The sequence below is a fragment of the Thermobia domestica genome, chromosome 9, assembly GCF_964235325.1.
Source record: "Thermobia domestica chromosome 9, izTheDome1.hap1.1, whole genome shotgun sequence".
In the NCBI taxonomy this organism is placed as follows: Eukaryota; Metazoa; Arthropoda; class Insecta; order Zygentoma; family Lepismatidae; genus Thermobia; species Thermobia domestica.
Genome location: NC_137462.1, coordinates 20,999,351 through 21,025,072, shown reverse-complemented (window position 1 = coordinate 21,025,072; position 25,722 = coordinate 20,999,351). Strand labels below are relative to the sequence as shown.

The 25,722-nt window shown below is 34.8% G+C and overlaps 1 protein-coding gene across 1 annotated transcript; it reads left to right on the top strand.

The window, feature by feature from the left end:
• Positions 1 to 1,663: 1,663 nt before the first annotated feature.
• On the top strand, positions 1,664 to 25,076 carry LOC145660763 (pickpocket protein 28-like). Its single transcript, XM_081726170.1, has 6 exons — positions 1,664 to 1,732; positions 3,590 to 3,710; positions 7,160 to 7,216; positions 13,052 to 13,169; positions 22,823 to 22,908; positions 24,766 to 25,076. Exons 1-6 carry the CDS (start codon positions 1,664 to 1,666, stop codon positions 24,873 to 24,875), a joined length of 561 nt encoding a protein of 186 aa, XP_081582296.1. The 3' UTR covers positions 24,876 to 25,076.
• Positions 25,077 to 25,722: the final 646 nt, after the last annotated feature.

The following is a 25,722-nucleotide window of genomic DNA, read 5'->3' as shown; positions in this document are numbered from 1 at the left end:
TCGAATTTTCCGAAGAAATAAAATAAATTTCGATGATTTTTTCCAAACCAAACTTTGACTTTCCGCTGAATAAAATGAAATCTTTAAGTTTAACGCCCCACGGATATGCCGGTTAGGCTAAAGGAGACGGTAATAATGAGAAATGAGTGAAATGGTGAAATGAAGAAAGTGGGAGGAAACGGGAGAACAACGAGAAAACCCAAGAGCACGGTGTTTGTCCACCACAAAGTCCACACGGCGCGAGCTGAGATCGAACCAGGGTCCCCAAGCACCGGAGGTGAACACTCTACCACTGATCCCTCCTCCCCGCTGAATAAAGTCGAAGTCACTACTCCAAAAATGAAATTAAATGAAATCTCTAAGTTTTACATCCCACGGTTATGCTGGCTAGGCTAAAGGAGACAGTGATGATGAGAGATGAGTGAAATGGTGGAATGAAGAAAGTGGGTGGAAACGGGAGAACCCCGAGAAAAAACATGAACACATTTGTCCACCACAAAGCTCACTTGGCGCGAGTTGGGATCGAACCAAAGACCCCATGCACCAGAGGTAAACGCCCTACCACTAACCCATCATGGCCTCTATTAATAAAATTGCAAACCTTTATTCATGTTATAAGTGTACAGCATACAGTACATATATACATTGTATTATTTATACCTTTTATAAACCATGAGTTGTGAATAATGCCACGGACCTTCTAACGTCGTAAATATATTTCACGTGAATTACTTTTCTATATTGAAAGTATTTATGACGAAAACCTATCAACATAATATTTTCAGATTTGAAACGTCCAAAACTGGAATGTTACGCGCTTAAAAGTAGGTCAGATAAGCTAGCAAATTTGCATGCATAGTAAAACTAAGTAAAGTTGACTGATAATAATTTCCGCTTCATCACATTTGGTGCTTTAACTCTCTGTGCTACTTGCCTGTTTTCACAAATTGATTCCCTTTCTTCACAGTGTTTCACGAAACAAATCTTGGACTCGGTAGAATTCTCACCTCTGACGCGTTGGGTCCATGGGTCGATTCCAGCTACTGTCAAGTGAGCTTATGGTGGGCAAACACTGTGTGCGTGATTACTCTTTAAGATTCTCCCGTTCCATCCCACTTTCTTTTTGCAACCAATATCACCTATCTCATCATCACCTTGGTGGATAATCGCAGGATGTTAAAAAAAAGCTTTTGTGAAAATATTCTAGCAAAAATGGCTAACAGTCTTTTAGACTACACGAAGTCGCTATTCGCGCTGAAAGCGGTTTCTAAGCAAACATGTTATGAAGTTATGAGATTTACTGTGTTATGTTATAGCAAATCTCCTCCGAGGAAGGGACCGTCTAAAAAGAAATAAATAAACACAACATTTACTTTGTGCACCTTGAAATGTAGAAAAAGTTTATACGCGCCAATGTTCAAAGAATTCTCAAAATTCAGATTCGCCCATTCCTTTCTTCTTAACTAACGGGTTACAATAGGAAGATTTGCAACCAGAAGTCACGTTAACATGTTAGTAATTTATTAAGCTTAAAGCGAGTTATACTAAAGTAATCGGTAATTAAAGTAATATTTAAGTAATGTTATACTTAACTATTGTACTTACTCAGGCTCTTGTTTCCTTCCTTTGTTCTTTTTACCTGTAAACAAATCTCGTTCAGTAAATGACTCTTCTTCTTCTTGTTGTTCTTCTTCACCAATTTAATGCCCGAGGCAACAAATATCGTTGGATAGTTAGTAAATATATGAAGCGTATAATAAATTAATAAGATCGTGTTACGTAGTAAAGTATTAAAAGTATAAGGTAGAAGATATAAAATGAGGGGTGTTACAACCTCCACACCGTGACACGATATGCATAAACCGACTCGCAAGAAAACGACAGTTGTTCTTTGTTCAATGACGTCACTCATGATGAAAGAAAGAACTGTCCATGGGCGGTCAGAATCTCACATACAGATGGATGGATGAAATATATAGCTGACGTATATAATATACGTATACACATGTAATATACGGAAGTTTGTTCGATGTCAGACATCCTGCAGCGACATGTTGTAATATCTAAGTGAGAAAAAGGCAGTAGTTATGTAGTATATGGATAACGTATGCTCCACACAGATTTCCGTACTAAACGTAAGGATTCCATATATTTGTACAACATACCGCTGTCCGGATAACGGATTTTTCTCAGTGTAGATGCTTTTTTCTGTAAGTTTTCGTTCCGCATTTGTACATTGGCTCCCAACTTACAAAGTAAAGAAACTTTTGATCATCATTGTAACCAAATACGTATTCCTTTCTTTTTTTTAAAAAAAAAAATCCACTTTAAACATTGAAATAATGATAAAGTTTCAAACTACGGATCTCAGACGTCCCGGTTTTTCCGGGGCAATCCTGGATTTAATAAGATCCCCTCAAAATTTTTCAATATTCGAATTGTTCCGATTTTCTTCCAAAACAGAAGTTAATACCTTTTGTGAGAATTTTAAATATCTCGCTTTTATTAGTCATCAATATTTAACTATTAAGAATGGTCTATTTTCTGTTACTTTGGTGACTGCTGATCTTTTATTCAATTATATTTGAACAATAAAAAAGTGCATAACTGTGAATATACAGTAAATATTCAAAAATGTCCTGTTATTTTAGTCTTGAAACTTGTGGGGCCTATTAAAAGTAATACCAAAATAGTTCTATATTTTTTATGTTCTGAAACTCTGCTATTTGCATCTTGAAAAATTCTAATGACTACTTTTCCGTTGTGAATATTTAGTTTCCAAAGAGCACTAGAGGCTAACTCGCTAGCTCCATAGACCCATTATCACGAATGTCATAGCATAAAACACACACATGGTTTTTGCTACAAAAGTTATGTTCGTTTAGGTTCAATAAAATCATACTATTGCTGTATTTACGAATTCTTTGAACTTTATGTGTAACAGAAGTCGAGCGCAATTGATACATTCCTAAACATCACAACAGATATAAGTTTCATGTTCTTCTGTTTCCTGTTCTGGAACACTTTGCTATTTTAAAGACCTAATCTTCATTTTAACAAAATTACTAGCTCTATAATGAATGTGATATGCAGGCTACGAACGTAAACGATACTGTATTTAAGCACATTTCACAAAAATTTAAAGTTCTATATTACTAATTATTTGTAAGTTTTTCGAATTGGCTTGAACGTTGACGCAATCAAACAATCACAGAGTTTAGGACAACTCAGGAAAACCAAATCTGAAGTTTGTTATGTATTAGATCGGTAATTAGATTACCTAACGATGATGTAGACTTTTAATTGTATTTTTACCAACAGATGGATAATGTCACGGCATTCTTTCGCCGGTACTATCAAAATGTACTTATACAAATGCCGATTTTGCAAAATTAAGATTGAAAAACTTTATAGGTAATTATTACAATTCCATGGACCCCTAAATTTGTTCCACCAGCCCCTAGATATCCGTGAACCACCTAATAGAAAACACTGTGCTGAAACATTCAATAAAATAAGAAAAATAATTTCAGGTTCTCAATCTTACAACAGTTCATACCAATGTTCTAAATATAATGTTCTTTTCCAGGTAATGATTCATAGTCCATGGGAGTTTCCTACAATGGAAAATGCAATATCTCTGGACAATGACGATAAATTAACATTTATAGCTGTCAATCCATTAGTGACTTTTAGTGATGAAAAGGTCAGTAAGTACTCGCAAGACAGGCGTAACTGTTTCAAACAAAGTGAACGAAAGTTAAGATTCTTTCAAATATATAGCAAGAAAAATTGTGAATACGAATGTATGGTGAATGCAACCAAGGACGAATGTGGATGTGTAATGTTCTATATGCCACGTAAGTTCAATATATTAAACATATTTGTACAACAAAACATGTATAATCTTAAATAAGCGCAATTAATAGCCATATTACATGTGTAAGCTGAAAGGGAAATTTGCCTGATTGTATTAAACTGTAGTCATTTTATTCGATAAGAAACGTGAAGTGTGGAAAAAAGTTTTTTTTTTTTTTTTTTTTTTTTTTACTAGAATTAATAATGTTACCCGACACAAATATAGGAATAGACAGCGTGATATTGATGTCAGAAGAAGAATATTGCATAAGCAGTGATATGATGATTGAAAATGCTATCATCTTCCTCTGAGCTCTTTTCAGTATCAACGTGTATACAACAATCATAATATAATACAATTGGTCCAGCTTTGATAGAGACATACAGGTCATCATCCGGGAGAATTGGTTGGTTAATTGACTCGAGTCTATCATGAACAAAATATCATACCACTTTATAATTCTAAATCTTGATAAAAAGGCCCTATGTCATATAGTAATGGACTAAATTGCAAGAATAACATGTTAACTTGATTGATTGATACAATTTTAAGATCACTTTTTAATACTAAGCTTACATGATAATGGATTGAAACTCATGATCTAGGAGGTCGCTATGAAACGTGTATGTTTCCCAGAGGGCCACCAGATAGGCATTCACCAAAGTAGGACAAAGTTAAGGGGTTTACTGAGGAGGTTGAAATTTACACGTACGATCGTCAGAAACATATTGTATGGTCACCAATCTGTTAACAGTTTCGAAAAGAATAACGTTGATTGCTTTGAAGAATAAACTAGACTTGATTGTAAGTCGGAACACCATGAACAGTTGCATTGTACTGCTCGTTGCAAAGATCCAATTCATATTAGGGAACATCTTTGAGGATAAGTTAAGTCACTTCCTTTCCCATGATGGAATAGGCGATCGCCTGCCGTAAGGGCCGGTGCCTAACTCTTTAACCCGAATTATAGCTGCATGCGTTACGCTCATTCAAACAAATATCCATACAACATAACGAATCTTTCCGAAGATAGGAATGGAATACTCCCAATAGCGCAATTAACCGCAGTCCATCTCCCTATTACTCATTCTCTCTTAACGAATAGTAATCTACCGAGATCTCCACTATAGGCGCCGGAGTGTTTAGGTGCCTTAAAGGCCTGAACCTAACTCTTTAACCTGAACGTAAACTCAGAATATCTTAATTTTACATGCTGAGGTTCCAACTTGTACATTACCAGATAGAAAGGCACGTCATGGTCGCTCATATAGAACATGTGATAAGCCTCTCTTATCCAGACTATGGAACAACACAAAATTCAAGTTTTAGTAGAGTATTCATTATCACTCCATAACCAATTATTTACTTATAGCCCGCCGATGTGACTCTAGATTCTCCAATTACATTTATACCAGCTCTAAGATACATAAGGCAGAGCATTCAGCGTAATGAAAACTCGAATGTATACTATAATTATGATTCAACAGCCTTTGATAAGCACTGATACATTAAATAATCCTTGATAGTCACAGTCATCAGAACCATGGATCAGATACTGTCAGAATTCATCTGTAATATTACTCTACAAACTAAGCATCCATCGTTTGCATAGATTATTTGTTTATTTAATTCTCGGTATGATGTTGTGAAAACATAAAGACGATTTATCGTATATCCATGCTTATTTATATATGAGTATTAATTCGAATCATTGATTTGCGCATTCCAAGTAACATTTGAGTGATCAACAAACTTTAATTGTCCTTTAAGATTATTCGTTTCCTAAATGTTTAAAAATGTTACGTAAATATATGAATGAGGAGTTATTCCGAATTGTAAAGTTCGGTAGGTCTCTTATTTCTCTTTCATATTAATTTTAGTGCGAGGGTCGCAAACAAACAGTAATTCGAAATTGTACTATGGATTTTTTTTGTCTTTAACTATTTTTTTTGTGCATATGCGAGAAGCGGAACAAATCTAAATCACTCTGCTCCGGTTCAGTGGGTCAGCGCAGCCACAGAGCTCCGGCTCCGCCGTATTTCCTCTTCTTCCGTGGTCCCGTCTGCCGATTGATATGGACTTTTTCTCGTCATCAAAACGTGTGATTACATTGTACGTAAGAGCATACGTTTAAAGAGTTGCTCTGTGAGGAAGGCGATTGCTTGAAAGATTCAAGCCAGAACACATGAACAGAGGGTAAGCTTAAGTATCGTGACTTATATTATGTTGCCAAATCTTTCATAGACATCAACCAGGGCTGCCAACTTCGTATTAAAATAACTAATAGTTTTGGTCGTTCCTCATTCGTGTACGGGAATAAATGTCGATTTTATAAATATTATTTTTCTTCGTATTAATTGCAAAGGCAAAGGAGTTGACTTTTTAACTCCGTTAAAAGCTACCCCTAGAGCAACACCTTGTTTTTACATTATGTCCTTATGACAAACAGGGTGTTAACTGAAAGAACTATATATATTTATTTGCGCAGAATATCGTTGCCAAGATGGTCCGGTTGCTCAGTCCGAATAACTGCAGTGAAGCTCTCTAAAGTACATAATTTGCACAGTTCATTGTTCAATTACATCACTCAGGATAAGCTGCAGAGTAAAATTGAAAATATACAGACACCTTTGGTTTGAACATTTGTTCAAGAAAGACCGAAAACCTCAAATTGAAGCAAATTTCGTTTCACACGCAATAGCTGAAAATCAGAAAGAATTTGAAAATACCAAATCGAAATTCTTACTTTGTGTCCGAGGATTAACATTTTACGGAATGTAGTACCTACTTTATGAATTATTTTTGATAGCATTTAATCATTGAAAGGAACTATTTGTGGTTTTTCTATTGATATCAGTACAAAAGCAATTAGATTTTAAGTAATACTACTTCACAACTATAAGTATACTTGTATCAACATACACTCAAAAAGTTTTAAAAAGTAAATGAAAAATGTTTTCGAAAAGGTGGTCTTTAAAACATGCTGATCTGCACTAGAATAAAAGTTAGAGAAACGTTGTACTAATTTATTCTGTATTCTGCGTAACAGAACAAATTGATCCATTTAATGTTCCTTATAAATAGAGTGATAGAGACTAAGAAGAGAAATCGGATTATCTCAAGACATATATTGGTACTGCTACTTTTAACGCACAATTCTAATTATTATATAAACATGATAGGGACTGACACTTTAGTAATATTAGTTTAAAATGTTCTTTTTCCTTATAGTTTAATAATACTACAATAGATGGTAAGATTTTGATATTAAAGATTGAACATAAACGCATTTTGTTTCAGATGAGGAGAATACTTCGTACTGTATGGATGTGCAGTGCTATGCTTTTAAAGTTAAAGGTAAGTATAAAATATATGTGTGGTTAGGACATTATTTGAATAGATGAAAACCGTAACTAGGTATAAGTAATATCTTATTCAATAATAAGAAAGATTGCAAAATAAGAACTGCACACGAGAACAATCACGTAGTAAAGTCATTTAAGCGGAATTATACAACGTATCCACAAAAATGTCCATCATAATTTAAAGTGGTCTTATGTCGCTTTGGATAATCGTATTTAAATGAAATTTGTCACATTTGACGAAAAGCTCAAATATTTTTGTGCATGTCAACAATGGACGGAACCAAACAGAAAAAGTAAATTCATTTATTTTAGTTTGTGATTAGTTGATATGGGCTCATTGTTGGATATTTAGCAGGGAGTTGCTGTTTATGGTAGAGGTCACTTGGGAAGCTTTTATGTTTCTGTTCTGTTATGCCGTAATGTGCTAACGTAAATTTCTTTTCGTTCTGTTGTATTGTTATTAAAGAATAAGTTTTAATGAGTAATGGTGACACCACAAGAACGAAGTTGATATGTATTGGAATATCATAGCTTGACTTGACGGTCTGTGACTTCTTTTTATGGGGTCACTAAAAGGATTGTGTCTATGTACCTCCATTGCCTGAAAACCTGCAAGAAATGCAAGTTCGTATCAGTGCTGTCATCCAGTCCATTTTACCAGCTATATTGGAGCGTGTGTGGCGTGTCGGCATCGCCACTCATGGGACCCGCATTCAATGTCTATGAAGTATAGTTAAAAATATTTGAGTTTTCATTCAAATGTGACCAATTTGATTTAAACACGATTATCCAAAGCGAGGTAATACCAATTTAAAATATGAAAGTATTTTTGTGGAAACGCTATATTATTTGCCAGAAATATAGTTGTATATAATCGCTGTTTTCTTATATATTATATAGTACAACGTGTAATATTAATTTGAGTAGTAATGTTTATTATATTTTACTAAATGTTTATTCAATGCAAGTTAGTTAATTAAAACTCAATAATCTTAGAATCCGAAAATGTACGTACTATCATTTATTTCGCATAGTGGATTAATGTTCCATGAAACACAAAGTATGATCAAGATGTTTAATGGATTTGAAAGGGAGTAAATGTTAAGTAAATAATATATAACGTTTCCTATATCAAAACAATATCCTTTATATTTATTAACATACCATAAACATAGCAAAGTTATAGAAACCTAAAATAAATAATGTTATTGAAATAATCTCTGAACGTGCATAGTTGTCAATAATGTTGAGAATAAACCCAACAAGCTATGGTCTGAGCATTTTACAAGTCACAAAGAGGTAATTTGATTGATTGGAGAATTTGGTAAACAAGATTCTAACACTTGTGCGTTTAACAAACTTCGAAGCAGAATCATTCTCGCAACTACTAAAGCAACCTTTTCGAACAAAAAGCGATTACCAATCTGAATCTGCTACTTCTGATATAAAGAATAGTGAGAACAAAAATGACTGATGCCGTTACGTGAATCTCTGTTTATATACTATTGTAACTGACTCTTAATAGTGGTTCATACCCAACTATAAGCTCGTTTCTGTCGGAAATATGATTTACGTACTTCCACTGTTATGGCTTCCACTTATTTCTTTTAAACTTTCAGTGTCAAAGTTATTCTTTACATTTAGATTATCTAATGCGTTCTAACAGCAGTGATGGAGTAGTAGAATCATCTACAATGTATTTATCTACCAACCGTGGAGCCCTGAATATACTTTGATACAAGCTGGATTTTTTCTCGTTTCAATGTGATTCAAATACCTCTCTAAAATACGTATCTGGGGCAACATAAGGGGTAAAGGCGACCAATGGGTGGTCAAGATAGGTTAAACGTTTTAGACGTACAACTTACCTTCTCAACACAGGTTCTTGAGCCTTTCTGTTTGGTCCCAAATCTGCAATGTTCTTTGTTTCTTTTCTGAATATATTTATGATGATTAAACGAACATTTTCTACCAATAATTCATTGAATAAAAATTTCACGACAATTATATCTAAGTATTTGTACATAGCTACGCGTAGCAAACTATAGTAATGGTTTCACTTTTGTTGATGTTCTTTAAAAATATACAATATTTGGAGAAGTAATCGAATTTAGGTTCCTCATGGCACTTTAATCTTGTCCCAGTTTCGTGAAACTCTATACTGATGAATTTTGTCTAAGAATTAAAGGTAACTGCTACATTCTTAAAAGGAAAATTTTACATTAGGGATATGATAGTGTGGAATACGTTTGAAATTTGGTGAAAGCACACACGAATTAAATATTTTGTACATATTCAATTTATATGTTTATGAAGCAGTAAGAATTCTAATGTTGTATATATTTAATTTTGATTTGTAGTCAAACCAGGTTGATATTATTTTAAACGTTTCATGAAATTTTGTAAATACATAGATTTGAAGGCGTATATTTAAGTGTATCTCTGTTAATTCAAATCTAAAGTAATCATAGAATTAAGAAAACATTCGGGTAGCGAGAAACAAAGAACTAAAACGTTCAGAAACAGTGGAATATCTCCCCCACTCAAAGCTTCTATACAAAAATGAAGTAACACACATGTAAGTATTATTTGGTAAATTGATAAGCTTCTCGTTGCTGTACTTACGCTGCACACCGCAATACATTTTAGATATCTTGTTTATCATTCCTTCTTTTAACACTATTTCAGAGCAAGTTGGTGTTCTGCGGAAATTTCACCTTCCCATAATTAATTTCAATGAGAATTTTGAGTGTAAGAGATTTATTCCATGTTTAGCTGTACCTCTAAGTCTCATATAGTCTCGTTGCTGAAAAGTACATTTAATTATACATGTTGCCAACATTCAGCACAAATTAGGGACTAATAAAATGCCTCAAAATATTTGTAATACCTCGTCAATATTGTAAGCAAAGCGTGTTGTGAATATTTTAATTACGAGTTAAAGATGGAAATATTTGTTTTGAGAGACAATATTAAAACAACGGAAGAGCAAAACTGTGATATATTTTTCTTGCTTTATTGTTGAATTTTGTTAGCTACAAATTTACGTCTTCAGATGAGTTTAGCTAGACTTTTTACGCCATTGGCTATATTTTAGTCACCTCTTGGCAACACTGATCGAAATAAACAGATGCTGGAAGTGTTCCGAAAGAGTATGTTGCATGTTACTTTATGCAAGTCCATAAAGCATTTAAGCTGTCTGTCTGGAGGATCGTGACGAACAAAGTGTCAAATAACCAAATCTTGCACATGATAGATTGGTACATGTCAGGCGACAATGCACCAAGGAAAGTTTCGTCCTTTGTAGAAGAAGGCACGTACACATAGAAGTGCATGATGTTGATCATCATTCTGCTCACATCTGACGACGTATGGAGTTGTCCAAACGTAGGATATGATTTCGACTTCTAGAAGTTTTCTAATGTAACCATCACTGGTAAAATTGCCATTGCAGCAGATATCTTCCGTTATATCTAATTACAGACGATGATGCTTCCAGAAAAAGTTGCAAAACATTCGTGGTTAACAAAATTTTTAAGTACACTCACTAGGAATTTTGGAAGTGATTATATTAAATCATGTGAACTATTATTTGAAATACATATTTGCATTTATTTTTTTCATTATAGTGTGGCTGAGTTTTCAATCTTGGATTGCTAGATAAAGCTAGGAGAGTTACCTACAATACGTTTCAGTTCTAGAAATAATTTTTAATACTTTGTAACCAAGGGTAAAAGTAAGGTGACGCGGGGGAACGTCGTTACCCCACTTCCAAAAATATATATGGCGTCTCCCCACTTCCTAAAAATGAAATGGGCAAAGGTGGGCATGGGATACGGCGTGACATCATGCGTCCCAGTACCTTTTCAGATCCACTTTTACTCCTGTTTGTAACATTACTTTCAATGGTCTTACGGCTTTATTAAAAATTTTAATCTATACGATAAGATTCCATGGAATCGTGGGATTTGGAAATTAAATATAATCTTCAGTTATTGTATCATTAGAAACTGCTCTAAATATCTCTAAATAAAACATTTTTATCTCTAAATATATGGCTATGTAAGAACCATAAAGCTATAGATGGGTGCAATTGAAATACTCGATTCACTTCTGAATTTTTCACAATCGTTCGTGTATTGCAATAATATCTGCTCAGCGAATATATTATTTCCTCGTATGATATGTAGTGTATACCCTCTGTACAAACATTCTCACAATTACAGTCTACATGTTGGACGGGAATGATCAATAATTTCCTATTAGAAACTGATTGTAACTCTTTCAATTTTTGAACGAAATTCAACGAGAAAAATCGTTTTAAACTTTATAATAGTAAATCTTATTATTTATTAATATTACCCCAGTTATCGGTAACGGAGTGTAGTGTAACTTTTTCCCTTAATACTTACACCAGACTAAACTTATACTAGACATCCCTGTAGAAGTGATAAAATTTCCGACCCTGAATCTACTCTTAGTAATTCTTTTAGTTTCTTGTAGTAATTTCCTGAATGTTTATGTTTCATTAAAAATTACTTTAGAGCTACGCTACGGTGTGTAAGGTTCTAACGTACAGCAATATTTACCCTCAATATAATTTTCTTTTAAACTTTAACGCCAAAGGATTATATTTGTAGGCTCTAGCAGACGGTAATGATAATAATGAACAAAAGCGTGTAATTTAAGGAGTGACAGGAAACGGGAGAACACCAAGAAAACCCATGTACACTGCGTTTGTCTACTATAAAACACAATTGGTGGTAGCTGAGATCACATAAATTCAATTAAAACATTTTCAATTTGATTTCAAAACAATTGGTATGTAAATTTCTGATATAGACAGTCAATACCATTACTGATAATTTTGAAACATCTGATGATGATCAACGCTTCAGACGAGAAATATGTATACAATTTACTTTTCCATTCATTGAACTTTTTATCCTTTCCACTCCATTTTTACATTTCTGAGATTGTATCAAGTTATTTATCTCTTAGTACAGCCATTTGTACGTACCTGATACTGCTCTCCCGGGCTTATTGAAATAAAAAAAGCCGAGTTGTGTTATAGACGTTCGTACGAGAAAGTTCCATTATAAAATCTGCCGGAATTGCTCACTAAATACTCCCCAAGACGACACTTCATTTGTGAAAAGTACAAGCACATCATAACGACGATAATTTGGCTATTCAGTAGTGAATTGGTAGATAATTTTTCCATGCGTTAATTATTAAATTTAGAGAATTTCTTCTCCTTTGTTTTGTCTTAAGAGTGACGAGTTTAGTGAGTAAATTTGAGGAGCCTTGGCTATGTATTTAGGTTAAGCCACCCCTTGCCAGTTTGCACCATAGGGAGCAAAAGTGGATTTACAAGGAGGACTAGCGGAATATCAAGATACTATACTAAATTTTCCTTTCCCTGAGTTATATCCCATCAAGTGTCTATCAAATTACCTTCCTCTTTTAGCCAATCTACCATCACGTCTCTATTCTCTTTATAAGTGCTGATTTTCCATAAGAGAAACATACGTTTAATTCTAGTACTTCTAGGACGGATGTGTTAGTTAAAATATCCAAGCATCTTAATTTTGTCGCGTAAACTAAGCTTAATCCGGGGTAACGTCAGGCACCTGCCCATATGTAGAATTCAGTTTTAGATAAGTTTAAGTAAAAGTTATATGTTGTCCGTATATTTTTGTTCGGCTATCCTGTCCATAGAATCGGTGTTTCTAATTGTACGGATATATTAGCTTCACTGACTTTAATATTATATAAAATATTTACATATTTACTACTTACATTCACTATTACATCTATATTATAGCGGAACAATCCAACATATTGAAAGAATGTAACTGTAGGTATGCCTGCACTGAAATCCAATACGAAGCGTCAATACAACATACGTATACGGAAGCCTCACTTTTTCCTCTACATATGAGGTAAGTATTGAGGGGTTTGAGGGCTAAAATTGAAGGGTTTATTGTGAACTGTTTTGCCTAGAATCACTTTTTTTGTTTATGTTTAGTTTATGTTTAAAAGAATAAAAATCGAATATTCAGACTCTAAAAAATATTTTATGCATTCAAGTATTCTCAACATAATAGCTTGTTATAGTTAAATGTTGTGCTTGAATACAAGAAATGTAAGGCTTGAACAATCTGCAAATCGGCATGCAAAGATTCGTACATTACATTTAGGTACTTTACTGGCAGTTAGATTGTCCATTTCGTAAGGTGGAGTTTGTATTTCTCTAGAAAAATGATGAGAATGCCTTAGGAAAGTCCCTGATGTTGAGTAAACATATAAAAAATGATGCTATGGTCAATTTAGACCTTTTGTTACATTAAATCTTGAAATATGTTGCAATTTCCTCTTTTTTCTTTCTAACAGACAGTTTCATGAATCTGCTGAAACAAAACAAGTTTCGAGCTTGTGTAAATAATGTGAATCAGTTTTCTTCCATCTTAGTGTCTTGACTAATTCTCTATGCAGTCATTACCAGCGCATTCTGTATGCAGTCACTGTCACTATCAGTGCCTAAGCCATTGGTATCCTAATTAGGAAAACGTTTTTTAAAAATTAAGCACGCATCTACAATTTGCCACTTTTGCAATGCAAAGAGCTCTTCCTTTTTCACAGCTAACCTCTGGGCTAATTCGCGTACTCCTTCCTATCTCCCAACTATGAGAACTAGACCTACTGTTCAAATTAAGATTCTATTAGCCGGATTCATATTTGACACACATTGGTCTATCAGGAATCGAACCAGCAACCACGAATAAAAAGCACCCTCAATTGTTAAAAAAAATTAACACAGTCGCACATACACTATATCGCGTATTTTTTTTATAACACTACCTTGTATTATTGTGTTTGGAAGATTGTGAAAGTGTACGCAAGATTGTACATACAATTTACATGTGTAATAGGATGATTGTTGGTTGTCTTCAGCAGGAAATCTATCCGAATTTCAAAGAGAAAAGAATCCAGTAATACTGTTAGTTCAACTCATATTTCATTACTGTCAGTATGTTAATTGTCTAGAGGCATTACTACCCTGGCTGATGATAACATATAAAAGTCATAACAAGTCATTATAAGAGAAAAGAAATAGGGGTTACTGTTATCAGAGAAAAAGAAAGAGTTATTAATAGAGAAGGAAAGTCGAACATTGAAGATTGTGTTACAAAGACGAGGCACAACTGAGTGCAGAACAGAATCATACCGTTTCCGCTGCGCTCAGTCCGAATAAATTTCAATATCCGTAATCTGGTGGCGATTTCGAAAGGTTTGATGAATACTGCCACTGAGTAGACAAGAAAACGATGGTGCCGCGAATATAAAAGCATGGATCTTCATCAGAAGAGATCCGATGCCCCAATGAATCATATTTGTCCTGTTTCATCAACAGGCTCGAAGTATGTATGGAGAACCCTCAAAATTAACTATTTGCTGCTGTGAGACATAACTTCATGGTACTCCGATGATGCTATTACACTATTCAACAAATTTTGATCGAAAGTATGTAAATTTTTTGAAATTGCGATTTTTACATTCATTTAAGCACAATATGAAAGGAAATGATAATAGAAGAATTTTCTTAGCTCAGGTTGTGAAAAAAACGCCCTTGTACAACAGTAGCTGTATATATACAAATGTATTAATATTTATAGAACATTTAAGCAAAATCCTTGTAAAAACCTACATTTCACTTTTTTAAAATCTATTTCACTGTGATGTGATAAGCTGGGGAGTTAAGAAGTACCCTAACCTATAGCTTTCTATACCCTTGTACTTCCTTTTTCAAAATTGCGCAAATACCAGTTTCATAGCGATACAGAAAATAATGTAACCGTCGTCAAGTTAAACATTAACAATTCCGTAATAAAAATCAGTATTAACATCAAAACATGAAAAATATGTACACATACCTTTTTGTGCAAGAACTACACTGCAATGTAAACAAAAGTTTCAAGTGATCCTTTGTACAGAATTATGTTTATTTTATGTTGAGCGTCTTCACTTGGCTTGCCTTTTGTAGGTTACATCCTGAGCATCCCTTGCAATAGTCCAACAGTAGTCGGCCAATATGTTAGAACTCCACTTTTCCTCATATCTCTTCTCCATGGCTGCAATATCTTGATGGAAACGCTCACCATGTTCATCACTTACTGCTCCACAATCTTCGGGAAAGAAGTCTAGATGTGAATGAAGAAAGTGGAGTTTCAGAGACATATTGCAACCAAGATTTTCGTAGTACAATAACAACTTTGCTACCAGTTGTTTGTAATTTGTTGCTCGGTGTCTTCCCAAGAACTGTGAACAAACACTCTTCAAGCTTTCCCCGCAGCTTTCTCCTGACCTTGGAGAATTTCGTCGAACTTGTGATCTTTGAATAGTTGCCTAATCTGTGGCCCTATGAAAACACCCTCTTTAACTTTGGCATCACTTAATCGAGGGAATTGTCCTCTTAGGTACTTATAGGCCTCATCCTCTTGGTTCACGCTCTTAACAAAACTTTTCATAAGACCTAATTTAATATGTACAGGGGGAAGCAAAATTCAGTTACGATCTACCAGTGGTTCATGCTGCACATTTTTCACTCCCGGCTGAAGAGTTTCTCTGGTACTCCAATCACTTTTGCGGTAATGAGATCCACGATCTCTACTGTCCCATTCACATATAAAGCAACAATACTTTGTATACCCTAACTGCATACCTAGCAACAGTGCTATTACTTTAAGGTCACCACAAATGAGCCACTAAAAATCGTAATATTTAATGGCTTGAAGTAAACGTTTCAAGTTTTCATAAGATTCCTTCATATGAAGTGCGTAACCTACAGGAATTGAAGGAAGTTCATTTCCAATATGTAAAAGCACTGCCGTTAAACTCACCTTGGACGAATCTATAAAGAGCCTCCACTCCGTAGGTTCGTAATTAATTTTAAGTGCCCTCATGAGACCATTTACATGTGTACATGCCACAAGTGTGTCTCCCATAGTAAAAAATGAAGTGAACATCTTCTCCCTATTCCGATACACTGAAATATTTACTTTTTTCTGCAATAAATTCCATTGCTTTAAGCGTGACGCTAAAATTTCGGCTTTGCTTTTCGAGAGGTCCAAGTCTCTGATTAGATCACTTAATTCCTCTTGAGTAAGTCTATGTGGTTCACATGGAGGTTCTTCTACAACAAACGTAGGGTCCTTCGAAGTACTTGATTCAGGAGCTTCAACTTCTTGATCATCATCAGAAAAAAGATCGTATTCTTTAGGTGGGTCAGGAACAGGTAGTCCTTCTCCATGTGGAACAGGGCGCATTGCAGAAGGAATGTTAGGATAGATCAAGGCCCGCTTCTTGTTCGTGGAAATTCCCTTCTTGACGGAAGGAACCATACAAAAATAACAGTCTCTGATGTGGTCGCTTGGCTCCCTCCAAATCATGGGCACTGCAAAAGGCATTAAAGCACCCCTTCCCATTAATCCAATTTCTTAGATTGCTGGCACAAGTGTTACACACAATGTGGGGTACCCAAGATTTATCTTGGTCTCCAATTTTACAACCAAAGTAATATTGATAGGCTTTTCTTCTTAGTGGTGTTATAGTCTGCTTTTGTGAGGAAAATGTCACTTCCCCACACACGTAGCAGAAGCTATCCGCACTGTTTACACAATTTCGCGGCATTTTTGTTTATTGAAATCCTCAAAATGTCACTTGAAATAGTTCCGACAACTATTTAAAAATATACATTCGAAATACCAGTATTTTTGCGTACTTGTAGTTGTATTTTTATGTCCTGCACTACACAAACGTCACACCCAAAACGATGATAACTGCACTAAACCTGTCTTTTCTAACAACAGCAGAACACTACTGAGATAAGGAACACAATGAAACCAAGCGTTCATTTAGTTTCTCCAGTGTTGCCGGATCAGTGTAACATTTTACCCCAAACGAAGCGAATATATTTATTTTTAAAGCGTTATTATTAGACATGCCTATAAAACGAAAAGTAGAGCTAATATTCGAAAATAACTTTCAAATTCGTGATCAGCACCACAAAATCAATAAGATTAGCTGATTTTGTTCAATTTACATTTTCGTTGTTGAACAGTGAATCTCAAAGGAAAAAAAAATATGTATTTTATTATGTATATAGGGTAAGAACCCCCTAATATGGGCATAGGCCCCTAAATTGAGACTCCTACCTATATAGCAAGAGCTGCAATCTAGTGGAAGCGAGCTAAAACAAAAGGAAATAGCCCACCACAGCACCGGAAGTCACGTGAGCTCGTTATGTGGAGAGTTGTTAGTATAGTGGAGGCTGGAAGAAATTGCGCCCCTCCAAATTTTTCTTAACGTGCATACATTAGGCGCAGAAAATGGAGAAGGTAAAATGATGTTAATTCTATCTTCACTTTCTTTTATACCAGTGAATATGCGTATTGGAACATGTAATGAGTTGCCGATTTTCTTCCACTTATATTTGAGATGGTGTTAGTCATTTGTTTATCGGTCGAATGTCTTATTATGAAACCCTTAACGGGTATATGAGACCGGTCTCATAATGTGACACTGGATCTTATATTAGGAGCTCATTTGTATCGACATTTCTGTATTCACAAAGCAGTCTCTTAGACTTAGTCCTATACATAGAGCCAGTGACTTCGTTGGCATTGTACGGTCAACTTTTGTTACATATTTGAACATTAAAAGAAGTGATCAAAAATCGTTGCAGTTTATACGCACAAAAAGTGTAAAAAAATTTAGTGCGCGTATATTCTAAAATTGAAGAAAGTGAGTTAGATTGAAAGTGTAACGTTTTATATATTTGTGCTATCACAGGATTGGGCTTTAAGAGTACACAAAAAGCCAGGGTCTCTTATTAGGTACCCCTCATAAAAATCGCAGTGTAGTAACTTTGGTCACATTTTTCAATATAATTTTTATTGTTATATTTTTATGCATTCCAATAGATTTTATCATAAATTAGACACTCTACAGAATATCTAATAAAGTAACAACAGAGTTTGTTTATGCTATAATTAACCAGTACATAGCATCCTAAGTTTTAGGGTCTCATATATCGGTTCTTACCCTAATAATGGCGACTAGGTGCATTTTATGACATATGTATTCTGACAGCCTTTTTAAAAAAACAAGCCTGTTTATGCGTGCTAACCTCCTATTTTCACATTTCCTATATACACCACATTGTTTTCTATACCACATTGTTTTCAGAAATGAATACAGGGTGTATCCAGAAAGTTATGAGTCTGTTCGTCGCGCGGCGCTCCAGTCGCCAGTAGGACTCTCCCCAGCAAGGGAATTAGTAGTGGGGGTCCAAGCTGAGCAACGTACTGGATATCAGTCGCGTCCGAGCTTTGATGCAGTAAGTATGCAGTAAGCGTAGCGCAAAAACTGTTTTTGCGTTTTGGTCAGGGCAGAAAACGTAACAAATGGAGGATTCGCATTAAAGTTTGCTTTCACCTGAGCACAAATGCTTCCGAAACACTTGCCTTGGTCAAGTAGGCTTAGAAAGGAACACTCTGTTAAGGAGCCAGGTTTTCCGGTGCTTCAATAAGTTCGAAAACACGCTAGAGACCATTGAAGACATGGAGCGATTTGGACGCTCTTCAAGGAGTGGTTTCGACAAAAAAATATAGCCAAAGTGAAAAATATCTTGGACTCCGATCGTTGTTTGAGTGTAAGGTTAGATGCTGAAGATCTCTACATGTGCAAACCAACGTTCACAAAATTATTTCTGAAAATCTGCCATGATAAAACCTAAATTAAAAAAAAATGCGCCAGGCGTGATCCCTACTGCATCAGAGCTCGGACGCGACTGATGTTCAGTGCGTTGCCTAGTTTAGAACCCCCACTACAAATTCCGTTGCCGGGGAGCGCGCTGCTGGCGACTGCAGCGCTGCGCGACGGCCAGTCTCATTATTTTCTTGACAGACCCTGTATTCATTTCTGAAAATTATATCAACTTGTATGCTGGTACAGAGAACAAGAGATTTTAACATTTATAAGGTTTACAACTATTTTGTGGTGAGGAGTCATGAATAAATGTACATCTTTGATGGCGAACTACAGATTCGTGTTAAGTAAACTGCAAACATATGTTAGAAGCAGTTTTGCATTAATACTTCTTCTTTATACGCTAATAAACAGATATGTTCTTTCTTACACGCATAATGTCTGGACATGAATCTCTTAAGCGTTGAAAAGAGTTTCAGATAGAAATCTTAATGATGATGTAAGCTCAAAATTACCTAAGGTGGACTTGTATTCGTCGTGCATTGAACGTGCCATATGTATATACTCAGTGCCTAATATTTCCTTGTTGAGTACAATCAAGCGGAATATGTTGTTTTTAAGTTATCCAGAGAATTCAGTGCTTACCTCAGTTCTCACACTGACATTCAACTCGAAAGCAAAAAACTCATTCGAGGGTGTCGAAGAAAAATACACGATATCTAAAAATTCAATGTACTTTTAAGCAGTCACCATAAACATTACAATTACATTACATTTAGCAATAAACATTAAACATGGCAATAACTTCAACCCTTTCTACTTATCAAATTTCAGCTTCAAGTAAAGTGCACTGAGAAAAGTCCGTTCTCCGGACAGCGGTATTGTACAAATATAGGGTATCTTCTTGCTTACCACAGAAACCAGTACGGAGCATACATTATCCGTATGCTACATAAGCACTGCCCTTAGATGTTACATTTTGCTGTTGCAGGATGTCTGACATCTAACCGTTTTCCGTATATCATATGCACAAGGACGGATCCAGGATTTTGTGAGAGGGGATGCACCATAACTACCAGAATAACCATTCTTATTGAAACTCTTCAAAGTGACATGTGACAGAGGGGGTTAATTTAAAGAGGGTCGCAAGTGATGTACAGGAAAAATTGTTCTTCTCTCTTTCCGGCTTTTGTTTTATTCTCTAATGGACAAATGTTATTTTGCTTTGCTTGTTGAATAATTTTCCTTCAACCTTCAGAAAATCGACTTAAACTAATGATTTTGCAAAACTCCTCTTTCTTTTAAGCCCCAAATGGAAGCATGTCGGCAGAAAATTTAGGAAAATGTTGCTATTTTCACTGCTAGCTTCTCATTTTAGATAGTGAAAATGAAATGAAATGAACTATTTAAGTTTTACGTCCCACGGTTAAGCCGGTTAGGCTAAAGGAGACGGTGATGATGAGTAATGAATGAAATGGTGGAATGAAGAAAGTGGGAGGAAACGGGAGAACCCCGAGAAAACCCACGCACACGGTGTTTGTCCACCACAAAGTTCACTTGGCGGGGGCTACATCATTGTAGATAGTGTATATGTACAATGAAGGGGGGTATGCACGTGCACCCCCCTAAATCCGGCCCTGCACATGCATATACTTAAGTTACCTTCGTCAGCTATATGTTATATACGTCCATTTATATGTGAGATACTGACCGCCTATATTGTTTCATACGGAAAGTACGTGCAGATGGAACACTTACACAGAAAGTAGTAAAAAAACAAGCGTTTTCAGTTATACATTTGCTATACGTTAAGTCCAAAAACTACAGAAATTACGCATGTAACCTACCTTTTTAAGGACGCCACCTACAACGTTTTTCTTAGTGTGATTAATTCTTAAGCCACAAAGAATACAAATACTATATTTCGTGTATTTTTAAGTAATTTGTCATGAAACATTTTCTGCTTGACACCATTTCAATTAGCAACGGTCAATACGATTGGAAAATTTTGAAGCAAATATACATCTTTATGTAATTAAATCAAAGGACATTTACTAATTATTTTTGAAATATTTTCGTTATAACAGTAAGAATAGGGCCAATTTCCTATCAGCGGTAAGTTTAACCCTTGTAGCTCTTCGCTGACAAATGTTCTCAAGAATGCTCAAGGAGAGTCAGTAACAGAGCGCTCATCTCTGGTGCACGGGCTCTGTGATAAGATGTCATCTTGCACCACGTTTTCTGTGTGTGTGAGTTTTCTCTATTTTCTCCCGTTTCCTGCCATTTTCTCTGTTCCAACATTTTGTTCGTTATCAGCATCATCATTTCCCTTGGCTTAGGAGCGTAATTGTGATACGTTAAATAATAATAAATAAAAAAAATTCTCAAGACGAGAAATATGCGAATTTCCTAACCTTCAATTATGGCCAATACATAATTTTATTAAAATCGAGTACTCTTAAGAAAAACTATCATGTAACCGCCACACTGTCAAATACATATCAAATTCAATAAGATAAACTTTCTTTACTATATAATAAACAAACGAATAAATAGCATTTATCGATAAATAAAGAGATTAAAGAAAGGCTAGATTAACTATAGAGACAAAAATATATTAGCGCAGTTAAAACGATACGATAACGGTAAATGAACATTCATTTTCTGTTTTTATCTATTTGCTTATTCTCTATCAGCACTATCAGCCTTTATTAAGTTTAGTTCATTTTAATAGAACGTTTTCTCCTTTGTTTCTCCTAATATATCGTCTATATTGTAAACTACTGTTTTGTGTTTGATTGAAAACCCTAGATAAACTTTGTAACGATGTTCGAATTAAAACGTATATATTATCACTGTTTTACACTGGTTTCAAATTTAACATTAGTTAACTAACAACGTATATAATAAAATATAAAAACTATAATCGTGCTCTCTCTAATGAATTATTATTGATCTGCTGACTGGAAATCACCAATTCAATATTCCAATTAGCAATTAAAAGTAACTGTATATAAATGAATAATTTCTATATATTAAAATGCTAGGTGTATATGTATGTCTTCAAACAAAAGTTTATATGTTTATCTCCAATCCTTTTGACAATGAAATCTCGAAAACCACAAGACTTAGAAATGTGCTGTTTCCGCTGATCGATTCCAAATTTTATGTAAATTGTCCAGTTCTAACTGTATATATTTTAAAAAGCGTCCGTTATTTCTTTATCACATTTTTAGGGGTACACTCGAAGTGTTGAAATTTTAAAAAAGTGAGGTATCATATCCTATGAATTATACATTTCAACACAACATAGTTGTATACAGGGTTGTATATCTCTAAGACGTTTCTTTCATGGCCAAATAATAATAAAAAAGGAAGGATAAACATTTCTCCAGTCTAAGATGAATCGTTATTGTTTGGAGTGTTTTGCCCAATGAGCAATATACATCACTGGCATTATAATTAATTGGGTGTGTAATGTATTTGCTTTTTACATACTGCATATAGGAAGAAAGAAGATCATACATTAATTAGGAACTCCAACAGGAAGTAGGCTCAAATCTTGCAAAGGGTGCGAGATATTAAATCGAAAAAATCTTCCCTTTATGTGGTACCCCTTCCCAATTTTTATCAAGACTTCTTTCACTTGTGTCTGTAGAGGGACATGTACAGATATTGTGAGGAATGACAAGAAGATTTATGCTCATGTGTAAATGACGCGCTGTGTAGAGAGCGAAGGTTCAGTTAGTATAACCTTATTGTTCTTGCTTTGATTGTCAAAAATAGCATAATTTTGTTGATTTACTATTGACATTTTATTTTACAGATATTCACGTACATACATTTATTTTCAAAATGATGACTTTCTAGGGAAAGTTCGCACTGAGACCTACAGCATGACAGACTTTTTAGGTAAGTGTGTAGGTTACAATAAAGAAGATTATATACCTTTTTCGCTGCATTTGTTTTGTACAAGTCGTAAGTAGTTCTAACCAGTATTTCTTTCGGAGCTCTGAGGATAACCCCTGGAGCAAGACCAAAATAATAACTGTATAATATAGAATAAAATATAACAGTACCAACAGTATCCCTTCGAGTGCTAAGTGTCCTCTGGGAACATATTTTCTGAAAGATAAACTCGTTCTAACACATTTTGTAAGAACACTTTAATTGACAAGATTTCGATCAAAATGCTAGTTACACACAATTCAACTAATTAAGTTCGTTTACATTTTTTAGACAGTATTTTCTGATTACATTTTTTTTATGCAGTATTTAAGAGACACTGGTCAAAATGACCAAAGTCAGTGAAGATACTGAAAATAAAAACATAAAATATATTTCAGAGTACTGGTTGATAAACATTAATATTAGGATATATATTTTTCGGAATTAGCATTTTAAAACCAAACAACTATATTTTGTAATGCCGAAACTAAATAGAAACGACGTAAAGGTATATTTGAATCATGAAAATATGAATATAGTAGTCTTGAATGTACAAAAGAAACTAATTACATTTAACATTCCACAATATATGTCAAAAAATAGACAAGTGTAACTAACCAGTTAATTACCTGTTGGTCCACTATAATTCCTGTATGGCTCAATTACTAATGAAATGAACTTTCAAATTTTGTAACTGGAAATTCCATAATCTATATACAGATGATTCCGAGTTATGATAAATAAACACATTTAGTTGAATAGACCGATAACATCATCATTAAAGATTGGCTTTAAAATAAAATTATATCTAACTTCTTTGCATTATTTACACAGTTAGAAGTAAGACTAATATATCAAACAAACGTCAAATAACAGTCCTAACACAGGAACGCTCTTGGATTTAGACCTCACATTGGCCATAGACGATGTTTGAATGCAGGACAACCTCAAAATCGCAAGTGACCACCTCAGGTACCATGATGTAACTTGTCACCTTAAGTAGTACATCTTCAATTGCAATGTGGCATGCGACATACGTTGTACAGGCTATACAGTTTACTCACCGTGCAATGGCGCTATGACGATGACAAGTGCCTGTGGGTGCTGGATAACAAAATCATGCTTTTAGTTTTATGGGAGGGCAGATCATACCGAACTTTCTTCGAGCAAGATGGAGTCTCTCCCAATTATGGAGATGATGTGTGGAACTATTGTCATCAATTTCTTGAGAGCTGGATGGGGAGCCGGGGACCAGTGGAATGACTACAATGCTTATCGGTTCTAAAGCCTCTCAACTTCTACCTATGCCACTTAAAGTCATGATTTAGTTCAAGATCCGAAATTTACATTTGATACAGTCAAATGACGATGCTTAAGCTGTTGTGCATCCAGAGACATTGCTAACTGAGTATGAGGAGTGAGAGAGCAAAATGTAGAATACATAATTGTTACACAGGATGAACGTTTTGAGCATGTGTTGTGATTGATCCACAAGGCTAAAGGCTAGCTATAACTAGTGAACAATTAGTAATAGAACGAAACGGTTAGCGGCATTGCATTCCTACGTAAACCTAGATATATATATACACACATGTGCGGCATACCGACTTTCCTATTGAAATAACTAACGTGCTATTCAAGATAGCGGACTACAACGTGACCGATGTAGTCACTTGTATTTCCGAGGTTTGCCAACCATGATACATCATCTTTTTGCAATCTGGACTCTGAACTAAACAGCCTTTCCGTGTTGGAACTGTTACTTGATTTTTGTTTAGCCCTATACTTAACTTCAAAGTGTAAGCATATGTTTTCTTTCAGCTAATATAGGAGGAGTTCTAGGACTATTTCTTGGATTCAGTGTTGTCAGTCTTGTAGAATTATTCTACTTTCTGATTGTAAAAGCAGTATGTAAGATAAGAAGGAATTGAAGATGGTGAGGTGGGAAAACATGCAGGAGTTGTAGGATGTCTTGGATTCAGTGTTGTCAGCTTTGTGGATATGGTATACTATGTGGATAATAAGAGTACTTAAAGGAAACCCGGAAGAAAGAAACAAGTCGGAGCTGATGGACATATATAATATAATCGTTTGTGTCATTAGTTGTTAAATGACAATAAAGCGAAATAGCATTGTAGTGCACATTTAGTTTAATGTTTATAAATTTGATTTGAATGTTAGGTAATAATTAAACTTGTCGATTATTTGAATCATATTTATTGACATATTGATATATGTACATTTAAATAATAACAATAATAATAGCATTAAATTTGAGATAACTGTCTTCAGGAATTAAATTTAATATTTAACAATTTCAGGATTACTCTACGATCAGCGATAGGCTTCTCACTTGTCGCACTTTTATTTTGTCTCGCAAAATCCGTTGAAAAGTTAAACTACTACATTATTACAACTTAATATAATGCCTCTAGAATAGAAACGACCATTGTTTTTTAATCTTTGTGCACAACCATATTCTATGAAAATACCAGTACAATCACTGAGAATAAAAGGAAAATAAAAATGTTGTTTGTAGGGCCGAGCCATTTCATATCAAGAAAAATTCACGGCCCCCTAAGTGAATTTATCTCGAAACAAATAGTTGTCGCATGCGTCGCTGCAAATCCGGGTGCCTTATACGTGCATAATAGATATGTCATTACCAGGAAAAGATAATAACACTAAAGAAGTGTGCAAGAAGGTAATTGACAATTGGAAGCATTAGGAATTGATATGACCTGATGACAATTGAGGCAGTATGTGCTTTTACTGAAT

What these genes read in the sequence shown, in the direction of transcription:
- LOC145660763 (XM_081726170.1), top strand. Translation starts at nt 1,664, where the DNA reads ATGACTCTTCTTCTTCTTGTTGTTCTTCTTCACCAATTTAATGCCCGA. An exon ending in TTTTAGTGATGAAAAGGTCA is followed by an intron (nt 3,711 to 7,159) that starts GTAAGTACTCGC and finishes ATTTTGTTTCAG; the next exon opens with ATGAGGAGAATACTTCGTAC. An exon ending in CTTTTTCCTCTACATATGAG is followed by an intron (nt 13,170 to 22,822) that starts GTAAGTATTGAG and finishes TTTATTTTACAG; the next exon opens with ATATTCACGTACATACATTT.